The 20314-nt window shown below is 40.2% G+C and overlaps 1 protein-coding gene across 10 annotated transcripts in view; it reads right to left on the bottom strand.

Moving 5' to 3' along the window:
• KANSL3 (KAT8 regulatory NSL complex subunit 3) overlaps window positions 1-20314 on the bottom strand; it is a 61491-nt gene that overhangs the window by 33306 nt on the left and 7871 nt on the right. For 7 of the 10 annotated variants that reach the window (XM_073240302.1, XM_073240314.1, XM_017672910.3 and 4 more), the window contains 8 exons: window positions 15175-15277; window positions 14883-15068; window positions 2849-2980; window positions 2489-2605; window positions 2145-2246; window positions 1967-2038; window positions 738-812; window positions 403-560 (listed from right to left, as the gene is read on the bottom strand). In XM_073240302.1, coding sequence (XP_073096403.1) covers window positions 403-560; window positions 738-812; window positions 1967-2038; window positions 2145-2246; window positions 2489-2605; window positions 2849-2980; window positions 14883-15068; window positions 15175-15277 — 945 coding nt within the window. The remainder of the gene's footprint in view (window positions 1-402; window positions 561-737; window positions 813-1966; window positions 2039-2144; window positions 2247-2488; window positions 2606-2848; window positions 2981-14882; window positions 15069-15174; window positions 15278-20314) is intronic. The other 3 variants (XM_073240310.1, XM_073240320.1, XM_073240338.1) reach the window with 1 other exon arrangement.

Here is a 20314-nt window from a genome sequence, read left to right as displayed (position 1 = left end):
CAAAGTGTCAAGGTCATGAAAGTACATGTATCAAACTAAGAGAGACTGAGGTACAATATCAAACTAAGAGAGACTGAGGAGACACAGCAGCCACTAGCAATGTAGGATCCTGGACCAGGAAAAGGACATTGGTGAGATAACTGACAAACTGGCATGTGCAGATTAGAGAACAGAATCCTATCAATGTTAGTTTCCTGATATTGGTAATTATACTTTGGTTGGTTACACAGGAATTTTTAGTATTATTTTTGCAACTTAATAAATCTGAATTAGTTAAAAAGAAACGTTTTTTAATGCCCCATTTTCACTGAACCAGATCATCTACAGTTCTATTGCCACCTTACAGGCGTGTCTCCAACACTGCCACATGGCTCTCTCACAGCTCTGGGGAAACCTGCCCACCTGAGATTATCATCAGCTCCCCCAACCACCACCAAGCTGTTCTCAGCCCGAATCTTCTCCCGAAAGTCCTCCATGGCTTCGGGGTGACACTGAAGAGAATTCTGTCCAATGACAAAGAGGACTGGAGTCTTCATATCCAAGAGGGGGTCATCCACATCCTAAGAGAGAGGTTAGTTTCATAATCAGCCAGCTAACACTCCCTGAGCACTGACCAGGCAAAGTTGCTCAGCAGAGTCAGCTGGGAACTGTGGTCACTGAGCAGCATCCTGAGTGAGGCATCACTCCCTCCCTCTGACCTGCTGACCACCCAGCAGGGAGCCACACCCCATGCTTACCCCTCTGGGGCCATCCATGGTAAGCAGAGGAAACCCAAGGCAGACCACTGCAGTGACATACTCCATCACCGACACCTGGAGATGATGCAACGGTTTGTCTCGAGGTCAGCTGACTTCACTGGAGCTACAGCCTACCCAGAATCCAGAGGTGGTCCAGACCTACCCACTAGCCCCATCACTTCCCTGTTCTAACCCCCAGATGGACCAGCCATAGTGGCAGCAGTAAGAGCAAAGAACATAAAATGTGCTGCTCATCAGCAGCCACCACCTAGAGAACCAGGGTGCTGAGAGGACCCCAGCAGAGGTTGAACCACAGGGCGGGAGGTTAATACCTCTCTCCTGTCAACTCCCGAGACTAGAGTCCTCCTGCTCATGTTTCCCTCCCCTAATAACAAATGCAATCAGAACACAAATGCTGCTCTTCTCCCTTAAGGAAAGAAAATCTCTGCCTTTTGAATTTAACGGCTAGGTCCCAAACACCCCAAATTTCTTAGAGCTGTGGCTGACTGAGTGCTGCCATCCTGGGGCCGGGGAGTGTGGAGCAGAGCCTTCTTCCTCGTGTGGCCCTAGATATCATGCTTGACTGGACCACATGAAGCAGCACAGACTTCGTTTACGTGATCCACTTGAGAACTAGGGCTTCGGACAGCTCAGGAACATGTCTGCAAACTAATATCCATACAAAAGTATGTAAAATAATAAAGAAAAACTTCCTTAGAAAGGACCCAGACATGATCACACATCAAATTTCAGAGCTATTAAAATTTTTGCTTGCTAGAATTGTTTTGTTTTGTTTTTTAGGTAGGAGAATAGTGCTTATGTTTGGGCAAAAGTAATTTTTTTTAGAGATGCATGCTGAAACATATGTAAATGAAATGGTATGGTATTTGGGATTTTCTTCAAAATAAGTGAAGAAGAGAAAGTTGCAGGGGCAAGATGACCAAAGCTTGCCCATGAGCTGATCACTGGTAAAGCTGGATGCAGGGCCCCAACGGTTTTATTATGCTCATCTAGCTAGTCTCCCTTTAAGTTTCTGCTTAAAATTTTCCACAATAAAGTTAAAAAGTAAATTTCGTCTTCTACAATTTAAAACATAACTACATAAGTCAAGCATCTAGCACAGTGCCCAGAACATGAAAACGGACTCAGCAGCAGCTTGCAGCCACATTAGTAGTGGGATCAGGAGCAGTATTCTGTCCCAACCTCTAAGTAAGATAGGAATTACTCACATGACAGGCCACCAAAGCTCCTGTATTCCAGCCAATCAAGATAATGGGTTTGTGGGGAAAATGGCTGTGAATCTTGGTGGGAAGAGAAAGAAGAGTAAAACAGGAGGCCACAGATGGGTGCAGAACACGCCCAAAATGCTGAGTGTACTACCGTGAACAGAAATAGGAACACTCTCACCTCGAGCACTTTGCTTCTCACCGCCCCAATCATATGCTCCAGGCACTGCAGAACTCCCACCCCACTACCATTGTTCAGCAGATGGGTGGCTACAGGGATAACCTAAAGAAAGAAAGTTGGCAGTCATACCAGCAGAGGTTAAGTTTCAAATCTTCTCTCAATTCTGCTTCATCAACTTTAAATCCCTTCAACTGTGGATAAGTACCATTTGAGTTCTAAACAAAAAGACAGTTGGCAAAATCTCTACATTTCAGTTCGTCTATTTTGACCCCCACCTAAACTGTCTGTTCAGCACTCCAAAACCATATTCCCACCCAGGAGAGAGTGTCCTTGCCCACACATACCTTGCCTAAGCAGGAGAGCTGGGATTGCCAGAAGCGGTGGCGGCGTGAGGTGGGGAACGCAGAGCTGGAGGGCCCGGAGGAGGCAATGAGAATAAGAGGAGAGCCAGGGAGTTTGCTCTGAAAGAACCCCACCAGAAAATGAAGGAGTGAAAGGTGTTCCTCCACAAAATCCCAAGTATCCCAGTACCTTCTCATCCCAACCAATGCGGATTTGCTTATGAACCTATGATAAGCACTATATACAACCAATTATTAATAAAAAAAGTTAAACAAGCCATTTATTATCCTCTTGCCAATGTTCTAAGACTGGATTCTAAAAACTTCCTGGGTCATATTTAAGTCCTGAGCTGTCTGACTTACTGGTTTGTTATGAGAAAGCACCCCCACAGCAGGGTCCCAGGGCCTCTTCAGCAGGAGAGACAAGGCCTCAGCTCCTGCAGCCCCAGTCTTCGTGTTGGATGACACAAGCATCCGATCAATCAAGGCAGGGATCTGGAAGCAAGGAAGAGCAAAGATGATTCTAATGAGGCAGGAGACCTGTCCACCAGCAGCGATCAGGCAGGAGGACAGAGACCCACTATGAGCTACACACAGACTCCAACTAAGTCTCTCAAACTTCCCTTAGGGGCAAAAGTACAAATAAGTGGATGACCAGAAAGTATGCCTCACATCATTAAAGGTAAGTGGGTTATAATCCTTTGGGGAAAGCAGCTTGGTGATAAGTATCAAGAGATTTAAATTTATTCCTATCTCTTTCCCAAAGGATTCTACTTCTAAGACCCTTTTCTAACAAATGTATCAGAAATACACATACAAGGGGGTATGCAAAAGATGAGATCACTCTTGATAATAATCAAAAAGTGGAAACAATCTAAATGCATATATACAACCTAAATGCATATATATGAGAGTGGTTCAGCAAATTATCCGTAAGTTAGATATTAAGAGTTAATTGAAAATATTTAAAACATTTATCATAACATAGGGAAATAATTTTGCTAAATCATTAAAGGTAAAAAAGAAAACATAAAAATTATCTTCACTCAGAATACCATTAAGAAAATATGCCAAAACATTAATGGTGATTTTTATGGAGTTACGAATGATTTTTTCCTTTTTAGATTTCTGTATTTTCTAGATTTCCTCAATGAATATCAACTGATTTTACAAAAAAAAAAAAATATTCTGCATTTTGTTCTAGAATACTGCCTTCAAGCTGTGGGATGTTAAAGAAATCTATTCTTGTGCCCAAAATAAAATATCCTATTATACTGTATATTTTGTGATTTATACCATACCCTGCTTTCTACTACTCACCAAATATGTGACTTTGCAGATGTACAAATGTAAGTTTCAGACATGCCAATGCTTACACTGACAAAAGAAATATCTGCGTAAATTCCATACTACACACAAAGGTCAAACTGACCCAATGGAAAGGAAAGGTTTTTACATGACAGAGATGGTTTCCAGGAAAAAAAAAAGTTTTTGAGAAACTGGAGAATAGAAAGTACTATGGTGATATAGGCTGTAAAAGTTCTGTCTATAGCTAACATCATAGCCAACAGTGAAAAGCTAAAAGTTTTTCCTCTAAGATCAGGAACAAGATGAGGATGCCCACTCTCCCCACTTTTATTCAACATGGTATTAGAAGTCCTAGCCAGAGTAGTTAGGCAAGAAAAATAAATAAAAGGCATTCAAATTAGAAGTGAAGAAATAAAACTGTCACTATTTGCAGATGACATGCATTACATATAGAAAACCCAAGAAGACTTGACCAAAAAACTGTTAGAATAAATGAATTCAGTAAAGTTGCAGGATACAAAATCAATATACAAAAAGCTGTTGTACTTCTATACATTAATAACAAACTAGTAGAAAGAGAAATTGCAAAAATCCTATTTACAATCAAATAGAAAAAAATACCTAGGATAAATTTAACCAAGTTAGTGCAAGAAACTACATGCTGAAAGCTATAAGACATTAATGAACGAGCCTGAAGAAGACACAAATAGAAAGATATTCTGTGCACATGGATTCATGGATTGAAATAATCAATACTGTTAAAATGTCCATACTACCTAAAGCAATCTACAAACTCAATGTAATCCCTATCAAAATGAGGATTTTTCACAGAAACACGACAATCCTAAAATTTTTATGCAACCACAAGACCCCAAATATTCAAAGCAATCTTGACAAAGAAGAACAAAGCTAAAGGTACATGCTTCCAGATCGCAAACTAAATATGACAAAGCCATAGTAATCAAAACAATGTGACAGAAGTATAGTAACAGACACACAGATCAACAGAATAGAACAGTGTCCAGAAATAAACCCATGCATATATAGTCGATTCACACAAGAGAGAGGAATATTAGTCGGCCATAAAAAAGAAGGAAATTTAGCTATTTGCAACAATAATGGACCTTGAGGGCATTATGCTAAGAGAAATAAGTTAGAAGGAAAAAGACAAATTCTGTGTGATCTCTCTTATATATGGAATCTAAAAAAGCTCATAGATACAGAGAAGACATTGGTGGTTGCCAGAGGTAGGGGACAGGAGTGGGCAAAATGGGTGAAAGGAACAAAAGGCACAAACTTCCAATTATAAAATAAATGACTCATGGGGATGAAATGTACAGCATGGTGGCTCCAGTTAATAATACTGTATTGTATATTTCAAAGTTGCTAAGAGCAGATCTTAAAAGTTTTCATCACAAGAATAATTATGTATGATGACAGATATTAGACTTTTTTTGTTGCAATATATACGAATATCCAATCATTATGTTGTACAACTGAAACTAGTATATGTCTATTATACCTGGATTTTAAAAAGTTGGAAGACAGCATGAGAAGGTAAGGCAGGCAATGATAAACAAGGACAGGATTCCTAATTTAAAAAGGGAGAGAATAAAAAGATATCTACATGAGAAATTAGGGAAATACACCATGAGACTTTCTCAGTTCAGTTCAGGAAACAAATGTTTATGCAACAGCTGTTGTTACAAGGCACCAGGCTCACTGCAAAGGAATTTAATCTACAAGGCTAATAAAGACAAACACACAAGTAACAAAAGGGGGTGTATTAAGTGCCATAAAGAAACAGAAGCCCCACACTGTTATGATTTATCTGAAGAAAACAAACCGTGTTTGACTCAAACCGCCCAGCAGAGAAGGGGGAAGTGAATAGGCAATTTCCACCTGAACATGCAACATGTGAGATGCATTCTGAAATTTTCCAAGAGAAGATGGAAAAAAGTCTTCCAATCAGAGATACCAGACAGAAACAAGAATGTAAAGAGCTTATTCTAGACACAGTCGGCCTGAGGTGGAGGACCCGAGGAAGGAAGTAGGAGAATACCAGGCTAGTAACAGAGGCAAAAGACACACTGCAAAGCGTTCTCACCCAAACTGGCCTTTTCTTCGTAGCTCACTCTTTAACTGTGAACCACTCAACCCCTGAGGGCAGATCGGAATTGGACTTTAAAAGCTTTTATCTGGCAGAGGGCCACACCTCTGAAACAACAAAGCTTTGAAACTCACTTTCTATCAATACAGAATACTTAAAAATAATCAATAATCAACTCTGCCTAGAGCTAGGCAGACCAGGCTTCCCTGGTCTTTCCAGCGCTGCATCACTCTTAACAGACAATGAAGAGACTAGGGTCTGCTAGGGTCTGTATCTTCCTGCTCCCTTTATAATGGATCTAATGCTGAAAGTGGCTAGCTAAGAATATGATGCCATCCACCTGCATTTCACATAGCAGGTACATTAAGAAGTTTTGGGAAACAACCAAAGTTGCGAATCTGAAAGTTATGGGGAGAGTAAGAGTCTGATGGTAAAGGAACCACTGCTGAGAGAACAATCGAGAGAAGGCACCTTGCAGTCTGAGGCCCTTGCTGACCAGTGCACTTGTGTGTCCTCCACCTTTCCAGCTAACCTGCACTATGATTTAGCAACATTGGCCAGGCAACGTTCAACTGTGCACACCTGTGAAGTCCCCATTGCCTGTCATGCTCAAAACCTAACCTCCACCTCACACACTTGGCAATATCCAGACAGTAACTTAAAGAAGGAAAAATGACAAACTTCCTTATAATGGATGTTAAAGCAGAGTCACTACAGAAGTGGGATTCTGGGCACTACCAACACTCATCCCCTTGAGTATATTCACCAATATGTTGTCTTTTTCCAAGGGTAGAATGCTCTGAAGAACATTTAACAGCTTGAAATACTCACAGACCACCACTATCTGACAGGGCCTTGTACAGGCCACATACCCCAACTATACCTGTACCTGCCTACCTTTCATCTCCTGGGCCCAGGGTGTCTACCACAGAGGAGCAGGATGGGGGAAGGTCTGCACCATCTTTTTTTTTTTAAATACAATTTTTTTTATTAAAGTATTATTGATATACACTCTTATGAAGGTTTCACATGAAAAAACAATGTGGTTACTACATTCACCCATATTATCGAGAAAACACATACTCCATTTGCAGTCACTGTCCATCAGTGTAGTAAGATGCCACAGAGTCACTACTTGTCTTCTCTGAGTTACACTGTCTTCCCCATGATCCCCCCACACCATGTGCACTAATCATAATACCCCTAAATCCCTTTCTCCCTCTCTCCCCACCCCTCCCCTTTGGTAACTGCTAGTCCCTCCATTGCTTTTTTTCTTCTTCTTATTTTTAAAATTTTTATTAAGGTATGATTGATATACACTCTTATGAAGGTTTCACATGAAAAAACAATGTGGTTACTATATTTACTATTAAGTCCTCATCCATACCCCAAAGCAGTCACTGTCCATCAGGGCAGCAAAATGCCACAGATCCACTATGTGCCTACTCTGTGCTACACTGTGCTCCCCGTGATCCCCCACAACGTGTGTACTAAACATAATACCCCTCAATTCCCTTCTCCCTCCCTCCCCACCCACCCTCCCAAACCCCTCCCCTTTGGTAACCACTAGTTTATTCTTGGAGTCTCTGAGTCTGCTGCTATTTTGTTCCTTCAGTTTTGCTTCATTGTTATACTCCACAAATAAGGGAAATCATTTTGCATTTGTCTTTCTCTGCCTGGCTTATTTCACTGAGCATAATGTCCTCTGGCTCCATCCATGTTGCAAATAGTAGGATTTGTTTCTTTCTTATGGCTGAATAGTATTCCATTCTGTATATGTACCACTTCTTCTTTATCCATTCATCTACTGATGGACACTTAGGTTGATTCCATACCTTGGCTATTGTAAAAAGTGCTGCGATAAACATAGGGGTGCATGTCTTTTTGAATCTGAGAAGTGGTATTCTTTGGGTAAATTCTTAGGAGTGGAATTCCCGGGTCAAATGGTATTTCTATTTTGAGTTTTTTGAGGAACCTCCATATTGCTTTCCACAATGGTTGAACTAGCTTATATTTTCCTGCCAGCAGTGTAGGAGGGTTCCCCTTTCTCCGCATCCTCACCAGCATTTGTTGTTCTTAGTCTTTTCAATGCTAGCCATCTTTACTGGTGTGACGTGATACCTCATTGTGGTTTTAATTTGCATTTCTCTGCTGATTAGTGATGTGGAGCACCTTTTCATGTGTCTGTTGGCCATCTGAATTTCTTCTTTGGAGAACTGTCTCTTCATATCCTCTGCCATTTCGTGTTTCTTTTTTTATAAAATACTTTCTTTTTATTTAAATTTCTCTAAAAACATATAACTGTTTATCAGATACAATATGAATTTCAATGTCATGTGGAGTTGACATATATGTATAAGTAACCTGTATTAGGAAGGGAAAATTGAAGTACACTGCTGTCAGGTTCACATATTATACATGAAATGTGTGTCACTTGAAGATAGACTGTATATATCAGTGGAATGAACCACTGATACGGGCGATAACATGGATGAATTTCAAAACTATCTCTGCCATTTCTTAATTGGATTATTTGCTTTCTGGTGTTGAGGCGTGTGAGTTCTTTATATATTTTGGATGTTAACCCCTTGTCGGAAATGTCATTTACAAATATATTCTCCCATACTGTAGGATGCCTTTTTGTTCTGTTGATGGTGTCCTTTGCCACACAGAAACTTTTTAGTTTGATGTGGTCCCATGAATTCATTTTTGCTTTTGTTTCCCTTGCTCAAGGAGATGCATTCAGGAAGAAGTTGCTCATGCTTATATTCAGGAGATGTTTGCCGATATTGTCTTCTAAGAGTTTTATGGTTTCATGACTTACATTCAGGTCTTTGATCCATTTTGAGTTTACTTTTGTGTATGGGGTTAAACAATAATCCAGTTTCATTCTCTTGCATGTAGCTGTCCAGTTTTGCCAACACCAGCTGTAGAAGGGGCTGCCATTTCCCCATTGTATGTCCATGGCTCCTTTGTCATATATTAATTGACCATATATGCTTCGGTTTATATCGGGGCTCTCTAGTCTGTTCCATTGGTCTGTGGGTCTGTTCTTGTACCAGTACCAAATTGTCTTGATTACTGTGGCTTAGTAGAGCTTGAAGTTGGGGAGCATAATCCCCCCAGCTTGATTCTTCCTTCTCAGGATTGCTTTGGCTATTCAAGGTCTTTGTGGTTCCATATGAATTTTAGAACTATTTGTTCCAGTTCATTGAAGAATGCTGTTGGTATTTTGATAGGAATTGCATTGAATCTGTAGATTGCTTTAGGCAGGATAGCCATTTTGACAATATTAATTCTTCCTATCCATGAACACGTGATGTGTTTCCATTTATTGGTATCTTCTTTAATTTCTCTCATGAGTGTCTTGTAGTTTTCAGAGTATAGGTCTTTCACTTCCTTGGTTAGGTTTATTCCTAGGTATTTTATTCTTTTTGATGCAATTGTGAATGCAATTGTTTTCCTGATTTTTCCCTCTGCTAGTTCATTGTTAGTGTACAGGAATGCCACAGATTTCTTTATACTGATTTTGTATCCTGTGATTTTACTGAATTAAGATATTAGATCTAGTAGTTTTGGAGTGGATTCTTCAGGGTTTTTATGTACAATATCATGTCAGCTGCAAACAGTGATAGTTTGGCTTCTTCCTTACCAATCTGCATGCCTTTTATTTCTTTGTATTGTTTGACTGCCATGGCGAGGACCTTCAGAACTATGTTGAATAGAAATGGGGAGAGTGGGCATCCTTGTTCCCAATCTTAAAGGAAAAGCTTTCAGCTTCTCACTGTTAAGTATAATGTTGGCTGTGGGTTTGTCATATATGGCCTTTATTATGTTGAGGTACTTGCCCTCTATACTCATACTCATTTTGTTGAGAGTTTTTATCATGAATGGATGTTGAATTTCGTCAAATGCTTTTTCAGTATCTATGGAGATGATTGCGTGCTTTTTGTCCTTTCTGTTGATGTGGTGGATGATGTTGATGGATTTTCAAATGTTGTACCATCCTTGCATCCCTGGAATAAATCCTACTTGATCATGATGGATGATCTTTTTGATGTATTTTTGAATTTGGTGTGCTAATATTTTGTTGAGTATTTTTGCATCTATGTTCATCATGGATCTTGGTCTGTCATTTTCTTTTTTTGTGGTGTCTTTGCCTGGTTTTGGTATTAGAGCGATGTTGGCCTCATAGAATGCGTTTGGAAGTATTCCCTCTTCTACTCTTTGGAAAATGTTAAGGAGAATGGGTATTAGGTCTTCACTAAATGTTTGATAAAATTCAGTGGTGAAGCCATCTTGTCCAGGAGTTTTGTTCTTAGGTAGTTTTTTTAATAACAGTTCAATTTTGTTGCTGGTAATTGGTCTGTTCAGATTTTCTGTTTCTTCCTGGGTCAGCCTTGGAAGGTTGTATTTTTCTAGAAAGTTGTCCATTTCTTCTAGGTTATCCAGTTTTTTAGTATATAATTTTTCATAGTATTCTCTAATAATTCTTTGTATTTCTGTGGTGTCCGTAGTGATTTTTTTCCTTTCTCATTTCTGATTCTGTTTATGTGAGTAGACTCTCTTTTTTTCTTGATAAGTCTGGCTAGGGGTTTATCGATTTTGTTTAATTTCTTGAAGAACCAGCTCTTGCTTTCATTGATTTTTTTCTATTGTTTTATTCTTCTCAATTTTATTTATTTCTGCTCTAATCTTTATTATGTTCCTCCTTCTACTGACTTTGGGCCTCATTTGTTCTTCTTTTTCTAGTTTCATTAACTGTGAGTTTAGACTGCTTATATGGGATTGTTCTTCTTTTGTGGTAGGCCTGTATTGCAATATACTTTCCTCTTAGCATGGCCTTCACGGCCTCTGACAGACTTTGCGGTGTTGAATTACTGTTGTCATTTGTCTCCATATATTGCTTGATCTCTGTTTTTATTTGGTCATTGATCCATTGGTTATTTAGGAGCATGTTGTGAAACCTCCACGTGTTTGTGGGATATTTCATTTTCTTTGCGTAATTTATTTCTAGTTTCATACCTTTGTGGTCTGAGAAAATGGTTGGTACAATTTCAATCTTTTTTAATTTACTGAGGCTCTTTTTGTGGCCTAGAATATGATCTATTATTGAAAATGTTCCAGGTGCACTTGAGAAGAATGTGTATTCTGCTGCTTTTGAGTGTAGAGTTCTGTAGATATCTGTTAGGTCCATCTGTACTAACATGTTGTTCAGTCCCTCTGTGTCCTTACTTATTTTCTGTCTGGTTTATCTGTCCTTCAGAGTGAGTGGAGTGTTGAAGTCTCCTAGAATGAATGCACTGCATTCTATTTCCTCTTTTAATTCAGTTAGTATTGTTTCACATATGTAGGTGCTCCTGTGTTGGGAGCATAGATATTTAAAATGGTTATATCTTCTTGTCTTCTTGTTGGATTGACCCCTTTATCATTATGTAATGTCCTTCTTTGTCTCTCATGACGTTCTTTGTTTTGAAATCTATTTTGTCTGATACAAGTACTGCAACTCCTGCTTTTTCCTCTCTATTAGTTGCAGGAAATATGTTTTTCCATCCCTTCATTTATAGTCTGTGTATGTCTTTTGGGTTTAAAATGAGTCTTTTGTAGGCAGCATATAGATGGGTCTTGTTTCTTTATCCATTCAGTGTCTCTGTGTCTTTTGATTGGTGTATTCAGTCCATTTACATTTAGGGTGATTATCGATAGGCATGTACTTATTGCCATTGCAGAATTTAGATCTGTGGTTACCAAAGGTTCAAGGTTGACTTCCCTACTATCTAAGAGTCTAACTTAACTCACTTAATATGCTATTACAAACACAATCTAAAGTTCTTTTATTTTTCTCCTCCTTTTTCTTCCTCCTCCATTCTTTATATATTAGGTATCATATTCTGTACTCTTTGTCTATCCCTTGATTGACTTTGGGAATAGCTCATTTAATTTTGTATCTGCTTAGTAATTAGCTGTTATACTTTCTTTACTGTGGTTTTATTACCTCTGGTGACAGCTATTAAACCTTAGGAACACTTCCATCTATAGAAGTCCCTCCAAAATATACTGTAGAGATGGTTTGTGGGAGGTAAATTGTCTCAGCTTTTGCTTATCTGGAAATTGTTTAATCCCTCCTTCAAATTCTAATGATAATCTTGCCAGATAAAGTATTCAGTTCCAGGCCCTTCTGCTTCATTGCATTAACTACATCATGCCCCTCCCTTCTGGCCTGTAAGGTTTCTGCTGAGAAGTCTGATGTTAGCCTGATGGGCTTTCCTTTGTATGTGATCTTATTTCTCTCTCTGGCTGCTTTAAACAGTCTGTCCTTATTCTTGATCTTTGCCATTTTAATTACTATATGTGTTGGTATTGTCTTCCTTGGGTCCCTTGTGTTGGGAGATTTGTGGATCTCCATGACCTGAGAGACTATCTCCTTCCCCAGATTGGGGAAGTTTTCAGCAATTACTTCCTCAGAGACACTTTCTATCCCTTTCTCTCTTCTTCTTCTGGTATCCCTATAATGTAAATATTGTTCTGTTTGGATTGGTCACACAGTTCTCTCAATATTCTTTCATTCTTAGAGATCCTTTTTTCTCTCTGTGCCTCAGCTTCTTTGTATTCCTCTTCTCTAGTTTCTATTTCATTTATTGTCTCCCCCACTGTATCCAATCTGCTTTTAATACCCTCCACTGTGCTCTTCAACGATTGGATCTCTGACCAGAATTCATTCCTGAGTTCTTGAATATCTTTGCGTAGTTCCATGGGCATGTTAATGAGTTTTATTTTGAACTCCCTTTCAGGAAGAGTCATGAGGTCCATGTCATCTTTCTCAGGAGTTGAGCTGTTTCTTGCTTCCTGGCCACTATGCCTGTCTCCGCTGCCTGAACCAGTGGGCTGAGCACACTGGTATAAGCCTCTAGGCTTTGTGTTTGTAGTTGCTGTAGACAGATCTTCCTTCTGGCTGGCCTAATGCCAGAATAGGGTTTGCTGGTTTGTGAGCCAGGTGGAGCTGGCCAGGAGAAAGGTGCAGTAGGCTAGAAGAAAGGTGCAGTAGGCTGACTATCACGGAGGGGGTCCTTTGAGCTGTGTAGCCAGCCAGGGAGCTGGAGCACCTGGAAATCGTGAAAGCTCCCAACCTGCTGGGCAGAGTGCACCCGGACAATTTTGTCTACCTGTCCTTTCTCCTGAGCAGTAAGCTCTGTGCAATCTCTGCCCCTTTAGCAGCCCTCTTGCTAAGGGCTTCCTTGTTAGGAAGTCTCTCAGACTGCCTGTCTTTCTTTTGTCCCAGAGCAGCCAGATATGGATCCCTGCTTTCCACAAGTGGCTGGAACCTCAGTCTCTCCAGGAATTCTGCCTGTCTTAGCTTTCCAATCCTCTAATCATGAGAGTATCATGAAAGCACCATGAAATGTAGGTTTGTGCTCCCAAAGCACATCTCCAGAGTTAGGTATTCAAGAGTCCCAGGCCTCCACTCCCTCCCTGCTCCGTTTCTCTTCCTCCCGCAGGTGAGCTGGGGTGGGGGGAGGGCTTGGGTCCCGCCAGACCACAGCTTTGGTACATTACCCTGTTCCGTGAGGTCTGTTCTTTTCTCCAGGTGTATGGAGTCTGGTGCAGTCCTCTTTTCCTGTTGCTCTTTCAGGATTAATTGTATTAATTATATTTTCGTATTATATGCGGTTATAGGAGGAAGTCTCTGTCTCACCTCTCACACCGCCATCTTTAATCCTATCTCCATTGCTTTCTAATTGCACCATCTTTTCATTTGTCTCTTTCCCCACTAGAAAAAGAGCTCCACCAGAGGAGGGAACATCTCAGTCCTGCCCACCCCACTGCCTAACACACTGGAAGCACAAAATAATGAATAAATTGGTGTCAGATTTCCTACCATGCATATCAGCATATCATTAATGCATCTAATCCTGAGATTGTTTGTTTCCTGCACTAAACCAGTCTTCTTTTACTTTCAAACAAACTTGGCATCCTTTAATTTAAAGACAGGTAAGAAAAAGTAAGTCTGAAAATTTTGGAGATATGACTAGGGGAAGCTGTTGGCCAGACAAATTACAGCAACAAAATAGGCCAGCTTCCTCCAAGAGAAAAAAGAAAAACTATTCAAAAAAAAAAGTCAAGAACTGAAGTAATCCAAGTTATCTGAGAGTCACTTTGTGTCAGAGTAAAATAATCTAAACATTTTAATAACCTACATTTACATAATCATCAAACAGTTCCTGTGAGCTTGCTATGTGCCAAATTTTGTACCAAGCATTCTACCTAGATTAACTAATTTAATTCTCACCAACATGCTAGATAGGTTTTTATTAGCTATATTTTAGATATGAAGAAACTGAGGCACTAATCCAAGATTACACAGCTAATTCATGATCAAGGTGAGACCAGCCAGACAGTCTGCCTCCAGAACCCCTACTCCACTGCACTGAACACTGGCAGAATAACTGAAATCAAAATAAAATGGATCATAAAGAAAAAGTTTAGCTTTGTATAGAGAAATATAATGCTGTTTTATAGGTACTGACTAAAGACTTATCCCTCAAGGAAGAAGACAGATGTACCACACTTCCCTGCTCTAGAATATCCCCCAGCCCCGCCCTGCGCTGAGCACTACTGGTTTCTTTCTTGTCCCCTTCTCCACACTCTTCCCTGGTAAAGCTTTCATCTCTTCTGTGATGATCCAACTCCTTTCTCACCTCACCTCAGAGGTGACTCAAACCACAAGCTGCAGGGCTGTAGAGGCTAAAAGTGTACTCTGGGTTTCAGACCCCGCACTTCATCCTGAAGACAGTAGGGTTGAAGACATTTCAGACAAAAATGTGAAATAATAGCATGTCTCCTGGTTTTAACAGCGAACCCATTAGCTTCAATCATGCCCTCCAGGCTGAGCAGGCAATGACCTCGTCCAACACCACCTTCCTGAACCCACAGCAGAGGCTGGCTACCCCAGGATAGAGAAGAGGCCCAGCAGAGCCTTACCTTCCCTTTCAGCGTCTGCAAAGCATCCAGGTAGGCCGCCAGCATAGGCAGACTCAAGGTCTCCACAAGGGTGGTGTGTAGCCACTGGATCAGCTTGGTGTCCCAGCTCACACTTGCCAGGGCCTGCCGCACTCTCCTTGCACACTTGTCCACAGCAACCCGGCGCAGCACCGGCTCATTGCAAGCCTGAAGGACATAAGAGGGGGCAGGGGTGAAATATAAGGGTGAACAATGGAGCATGTCAGCCAGCCAGTGGCACCTGACCTAGGTGGGCAGCTTTCTGGAGCCTTACCCCTTCATTGGCCAAGCGGGCAAGCCGGTCAGACTGCAGGGCTTTGAGGATCTTGTTGAATAGCTTGTTCTGGGCCATGGTCCAGCCAGTCCTATAAGAGAAACTGAGGAATTTAAGTCAAACCCTTGAGACACAGTCCCTGCATGTACAACATACAAAGATTATGCCACGGTTTTTGTTCCTACTATGAAAGAGTTACTCCAAGTAGTTCAAGTAGTCTAAGACCACTGAGCTAACACACAAAACTAGATTCTGATCCCAACCCTGCTGAGCCACCTCAGCATACACTTGTATTGATAGACCTACTACAAGTCGAAATCAGTCATAAGGGAAGTATTTTTAGTGCTAGCAAAGCTAATTATTTGCTTAGTGCCTAAAATGATCCATTAAGTAAATAAAAGCATGGCACCACTGTACAGATATATTTGAATTTCACCAGTTTAATATTTCATACAAAAAGGCAGACAGGCTGTGCAAGCATTTTAATGTACTAAAACCTCAGACCAAGATAAGCAGCCTATTTAAATTAGCTTTAAGAACAAAAATAGCACAAATGAAATGACTATTTTTCCACTCCCTAATATACTACCCCACACTACCTCTTACCCTTTCCCATGTATACTTCTTGTATTTTTCTACATATCACATAATTAACATATTCACTCTTGAATGGTCTGCTCCTTAAGTTAGCACTGCATCACCCACATGATACTTTCCCAGGCACTTCTACCTCACTTATAGGAGGCTATACGTGTCCTCTTCCAAATCAGCTGTAAACTCCCTGCAACTGGAAACCTGCCCTACTGCTCGTTCCCACCTCCCTACACCCTGCACAGTGGTGTGTGACTTTCTGAGGTCCTCCTGCCCCCCAGCTCCTGGCAATCTTAATTCCATCTCAGGCCAGTCTTCCTGAAGATAATAAGTGAAAGGTGACAGAAAATGCCCAATTAATATTTGCTTACCAGCTCTCTCTGACATAAACTGGTGATTACTTAAAAAAAAAGAAAGCCTAAGTGGATGCCAGACCCAAATGAGAACCTGGGGATAGTCGGTCCCCTTCAAAATCAAACATGCAAATTAAAATAATAAAATACTATTTCTCACCTATCAAATGGGTAAAAATACAGAGTGATACTCTGTTGTTGTGAGGATGTAAGAAAATATATCCCTCTATACTTTGTTGATGGAAACATAAATTAGTAAGACCTTTTGGAAAGCCAATTCAGAAAATTAATTTTGGAAAAAATAGGTCGAAAACCTAAGCCAAATCATGTCACTCTACTCAAAGCCCTTTGTGGCCCCATTCGATCAGTTAAAAGCCAAGTCCTTACAACAGGACTGCCTGTACAGCCTCAAGATCCATGACTGCCCCTGACTGTCTTCGCCACACTGTTACCCCCTCCATCCTTCCCGATCCTGCTTGCTCCTGAATCACAGACTGGGCTCGTCATCCAATCTCTCCACCTGAAACAATGGTTCCCTCTCCAATCTCCTTCAGGGCATTGCTCAGATTCACCTTCCCCTGAGACTCCCCCAACTCAACCCTATTTAAAACTACCAACACCTCACTCCTCAAACATTGTTCTCAATTCATAAAGGTCAAATGTGTGGGAGTTAAATTGGTTCAGTCCCAGTATATTTGGAGAACAAGATTTTGAAAGTTTCTAGTAAGTAGCAAAATAATAGTTTTACTTCAGCTCCTTCTTTGAGCTATTCATATCTTTTTGCTACCCATCTTCATATCACAGACTTCAACAGTCCAGGGTATCAACACTACAGCAACTATCATGCACAAAACTACCAGATTCCCTCTCCACCTTTCCAGCCATATCTCCACCCTACATTCTATCCATTTTATTTCTTTGTTTAGTCTGTCTCTCTCTGGCAGAAAGTAAAGGCCAAGATGGCAGGGACTTTTGTTGGTTTAATTTAAATGCTATATCCCCAGCACATAAAACAGTGTCTGACACACAAGAGGGATGTGAATATCTGCTGAATAAATAAATGAATTTTGTGCATGCTATAGTCTCAGTCCTGTGAACAATTGAGTACAAATTAAACCCTCCCACTCCCTCCCACACCTAGCACATGGGTGCTGAGCAGCAGAGGAAGACGCAAACATGACTAAGGCTCAGCTGTAAACCAAGCCCTTCACCACACCAGGGTGGTCACTGCAGGCAAGCTGCTTGAATCAACTTCAACAATCTAATCAACATCTCTTACTCTGTAACAGACTAGAGCCCTTCCCACCACACCCTGCCAACAAGATACTCAATTTTCTACAGGTCATCTAAGAACAGCAATCATATGGCCCAGCAAATATGCAGATGGAGGACAAATCACCCTTTGTTATTCATTTTGTACAACTATCTCACTGTCCTTGGAAAGAGTAAATACCTTCTAGAAAGGAGGGAAATAATGGTCCAACTTCATTTTCTTCTGTAAAACAAATCTCCCCCTCCCACACCTCTAGTTTTATAAACCAGTTACACAGTCCGGTAGAACACTAACTAGGAGCCAGGACTCTTAACCAGCTCTGCAATAAAGATCTGGCTCTGTGCCCTCAGTCTCCCTGACAGTAAAACACATGGATTGGATGATCTATGTTTCTCCTAGCAATAAAAACCCAGGTTAGCTATTATTGGTGGGAGCTAAAAGTATGAGAGCAGCTGAAGTCCGTGATCACAGAATTGTTCAGAAGCACCCTCTATCTTCAATAGCTTTCCTTGCCAGAGCTAAATCCCGTTTTAAACTCCAAAGCCTTGCACCCCTTTTGTGATCCTTTTGTGGGGTACTTAAAGCAATCTTGGATTTCTTGGAGTTGCCCTTTTTCTTACTTTCCCCTAGTTCTCTTGGTTTAATTTGGCTACTTCATCTGGACCCAGTCAGTTTTTGTTGTGGTTTGATATTCAGAGATTTCCAAACTTGGGAGGTGGAGAGCAGATGCTTTAACTCAATGCTGGACTCAGGATACCTTGGGACCGAAAAGGCTGGTGGGGTCCAGCAGCTCCAGCCCACTGGTCCGTAACTTCATTTTCCTTCACGTTATTTAAATGTACAACACTCACAAGAGTAGCATTTCTCTTATGCACAGTGATTCTCAAGTGGACTTGGGGATTTATTTGGTGGTGGTAGCAGGAACAGAGGGTGCTTAACAAGTAGTTTTAAAATGCTCTCTGGAAATACATGGATGTACTTCCATACAAATACACTTCTTTGTTGTTAATGGCCAGTTCATGGGCATTTGGGTTGTGTCTCTTACTGCTATTACAAACAGTTGCAGTGACCACCTCCCCTTCTTTCCCCACCAATATACAAACACCTCTCTCTATTTACATCTTCATATGGTTGTGCAAGAATCTCTGTAGGGTAAAGTTCTTGAATTGGAAATGCAGGTTCAAAGGCTATCTGTGTTAAAATTTTCGTATTTCCAATTCTGTACAATAACATATGTAAAGAACATGTGACATAGTGAAAGCAGTATTACACTATAGCCTTACCCCTAGCAATGTTTATTAATAATCAAATAGTTTAAGCAACAAATACAATTTCTTCATGTTCAACAATCTCAAGCTTTCTCAAAGCCTACTGATCATACTGCAAACTTTAATTCTGAGGACAGAGAATAAGGTATAATTTACTTATGAGGTACCAAAAGCATTCCAAAATTATTCTGTTCTTTATTGTACAACAGGAGGGACCTGTTTTCTCTATTTTTCTCTTACTCTATATTTATTCTGAAACCCAAAATGATGGGAATGAGAAAATGATGTGAACAAAATGGGGGGGAGGTGCTCAAAAGCTATTTAGGAATTACTACCATACACCAATGACAGCTGACATTAAATTGGAAAACCACAATGTTGAGAATCTAAAACCCCAGAAAAAATTCTTAGGATTGCTGCTGGATATATAACAAAGTAATTCCAAGAACTGAAATATGTTCTCTGTATTTTGTCAGCTTCGTGGGAGGTTGGAAAATTAAGTGGGCAGGAAAAAAAAAATACTCTAACCCAAGATTAAGATAAAAGATATAATTAAGGAAATTTTTAAAAACAGGAGACAGAATTTTAAATGCAAGTCTGAACAGTCAAATAGCTGATGGGAACTGTAGTGAGTCATCACACTACCCTTAAGTAAACCAGTTCAGTTTTCATGAGCACAAAATGCCTTTTCTTCATTTCTTAAATGAGATCAGATAATCTTATGTTCTCCATGCTCTGAGTGAATCTGAATGTCTGGCCCCTGGTTTATCCTTACTCAAAGCAGCCAAAAAGTCACACTGATCCTAGAAAAGTCTATTTCCAAAGTTAATTATTTTTTCTCTGATACTTTCAAGGGAGACTAATTCATGGTCTAAGGATTTTTATTACCAGAAGTCAAACAGGAAGAGACAAAGAATATCAGACTGAATAGGTCACACTTATTTTTTTCAGATTATAAAAACTCCTTGCTTAAACACTAGGAGAAAAGAAGGAAGGAATGAAGGGAAGAGAGAAAACAGAGAAAGGGAGGGAGAACAGTGGGGAGGGAGGGTGAAAGAGGGAAAATAAACAACTCAAAGACTTTGGACTCAAAATTTCAAACATCCAATGTATGTTTAATACATACATAGCTACATACACTATTGAGAGATATAATTAGAGCAAATTCTAAAAAGAATTTTGGGGGAGGTGAATTCAGAAGCTCTGAATTTTAAGATAAAACCACCTGCTTTAGGACACTAGATCTTTTACTGCAATGTTGGAAATGTCCTAACGTCCATTTGAGCAATGTTGAGAAGTATCATGTCAGGAGTATTTTGTTAAATGTCTTTAAAAGCTGTGCATCTAATTAAACCTGGCATGTGATAAAACATTTGGGGAGGACAAAAAAGGCTGGTCCAACTTCTTCAGGACAACATTACTACACCAGCAAATGTAAATCATTTTCAAAGTTTCTCCAAGTCACGTGACTTAGGCATGCAGACACAAGAACATGATCTAGACCAGAGGTCAGCAAACTTTTCCTATAACTGAGTGGGCAATAGGTGTGTTAAGGGTTTATGGGCCATACAGTCTCTGTCACAAGTGTTCATCTCTACAGTTATAGTACAAAAGCAGTCATGAACAGTACCTAAATGGATATGCATGACTGTGAT

This window comes from Manis javanica, chromosome 1 (assembly GCF_040802235.1).
Source record: "Manis javanica isolate MJ-LG chromosome 1, MJ_LKY, whole genome shotgun sequence".
Classification (NCBI taxonomy): Eukaryota; Metazoa; Chordata; class Mammalia; order Pholidota; family Manidae; genus Manis; species Manis javanica.
Note: the sequence above shows the minus strand (reverse complement) of the source record. Positions and strands in the feature narration are given on the sequence as shown.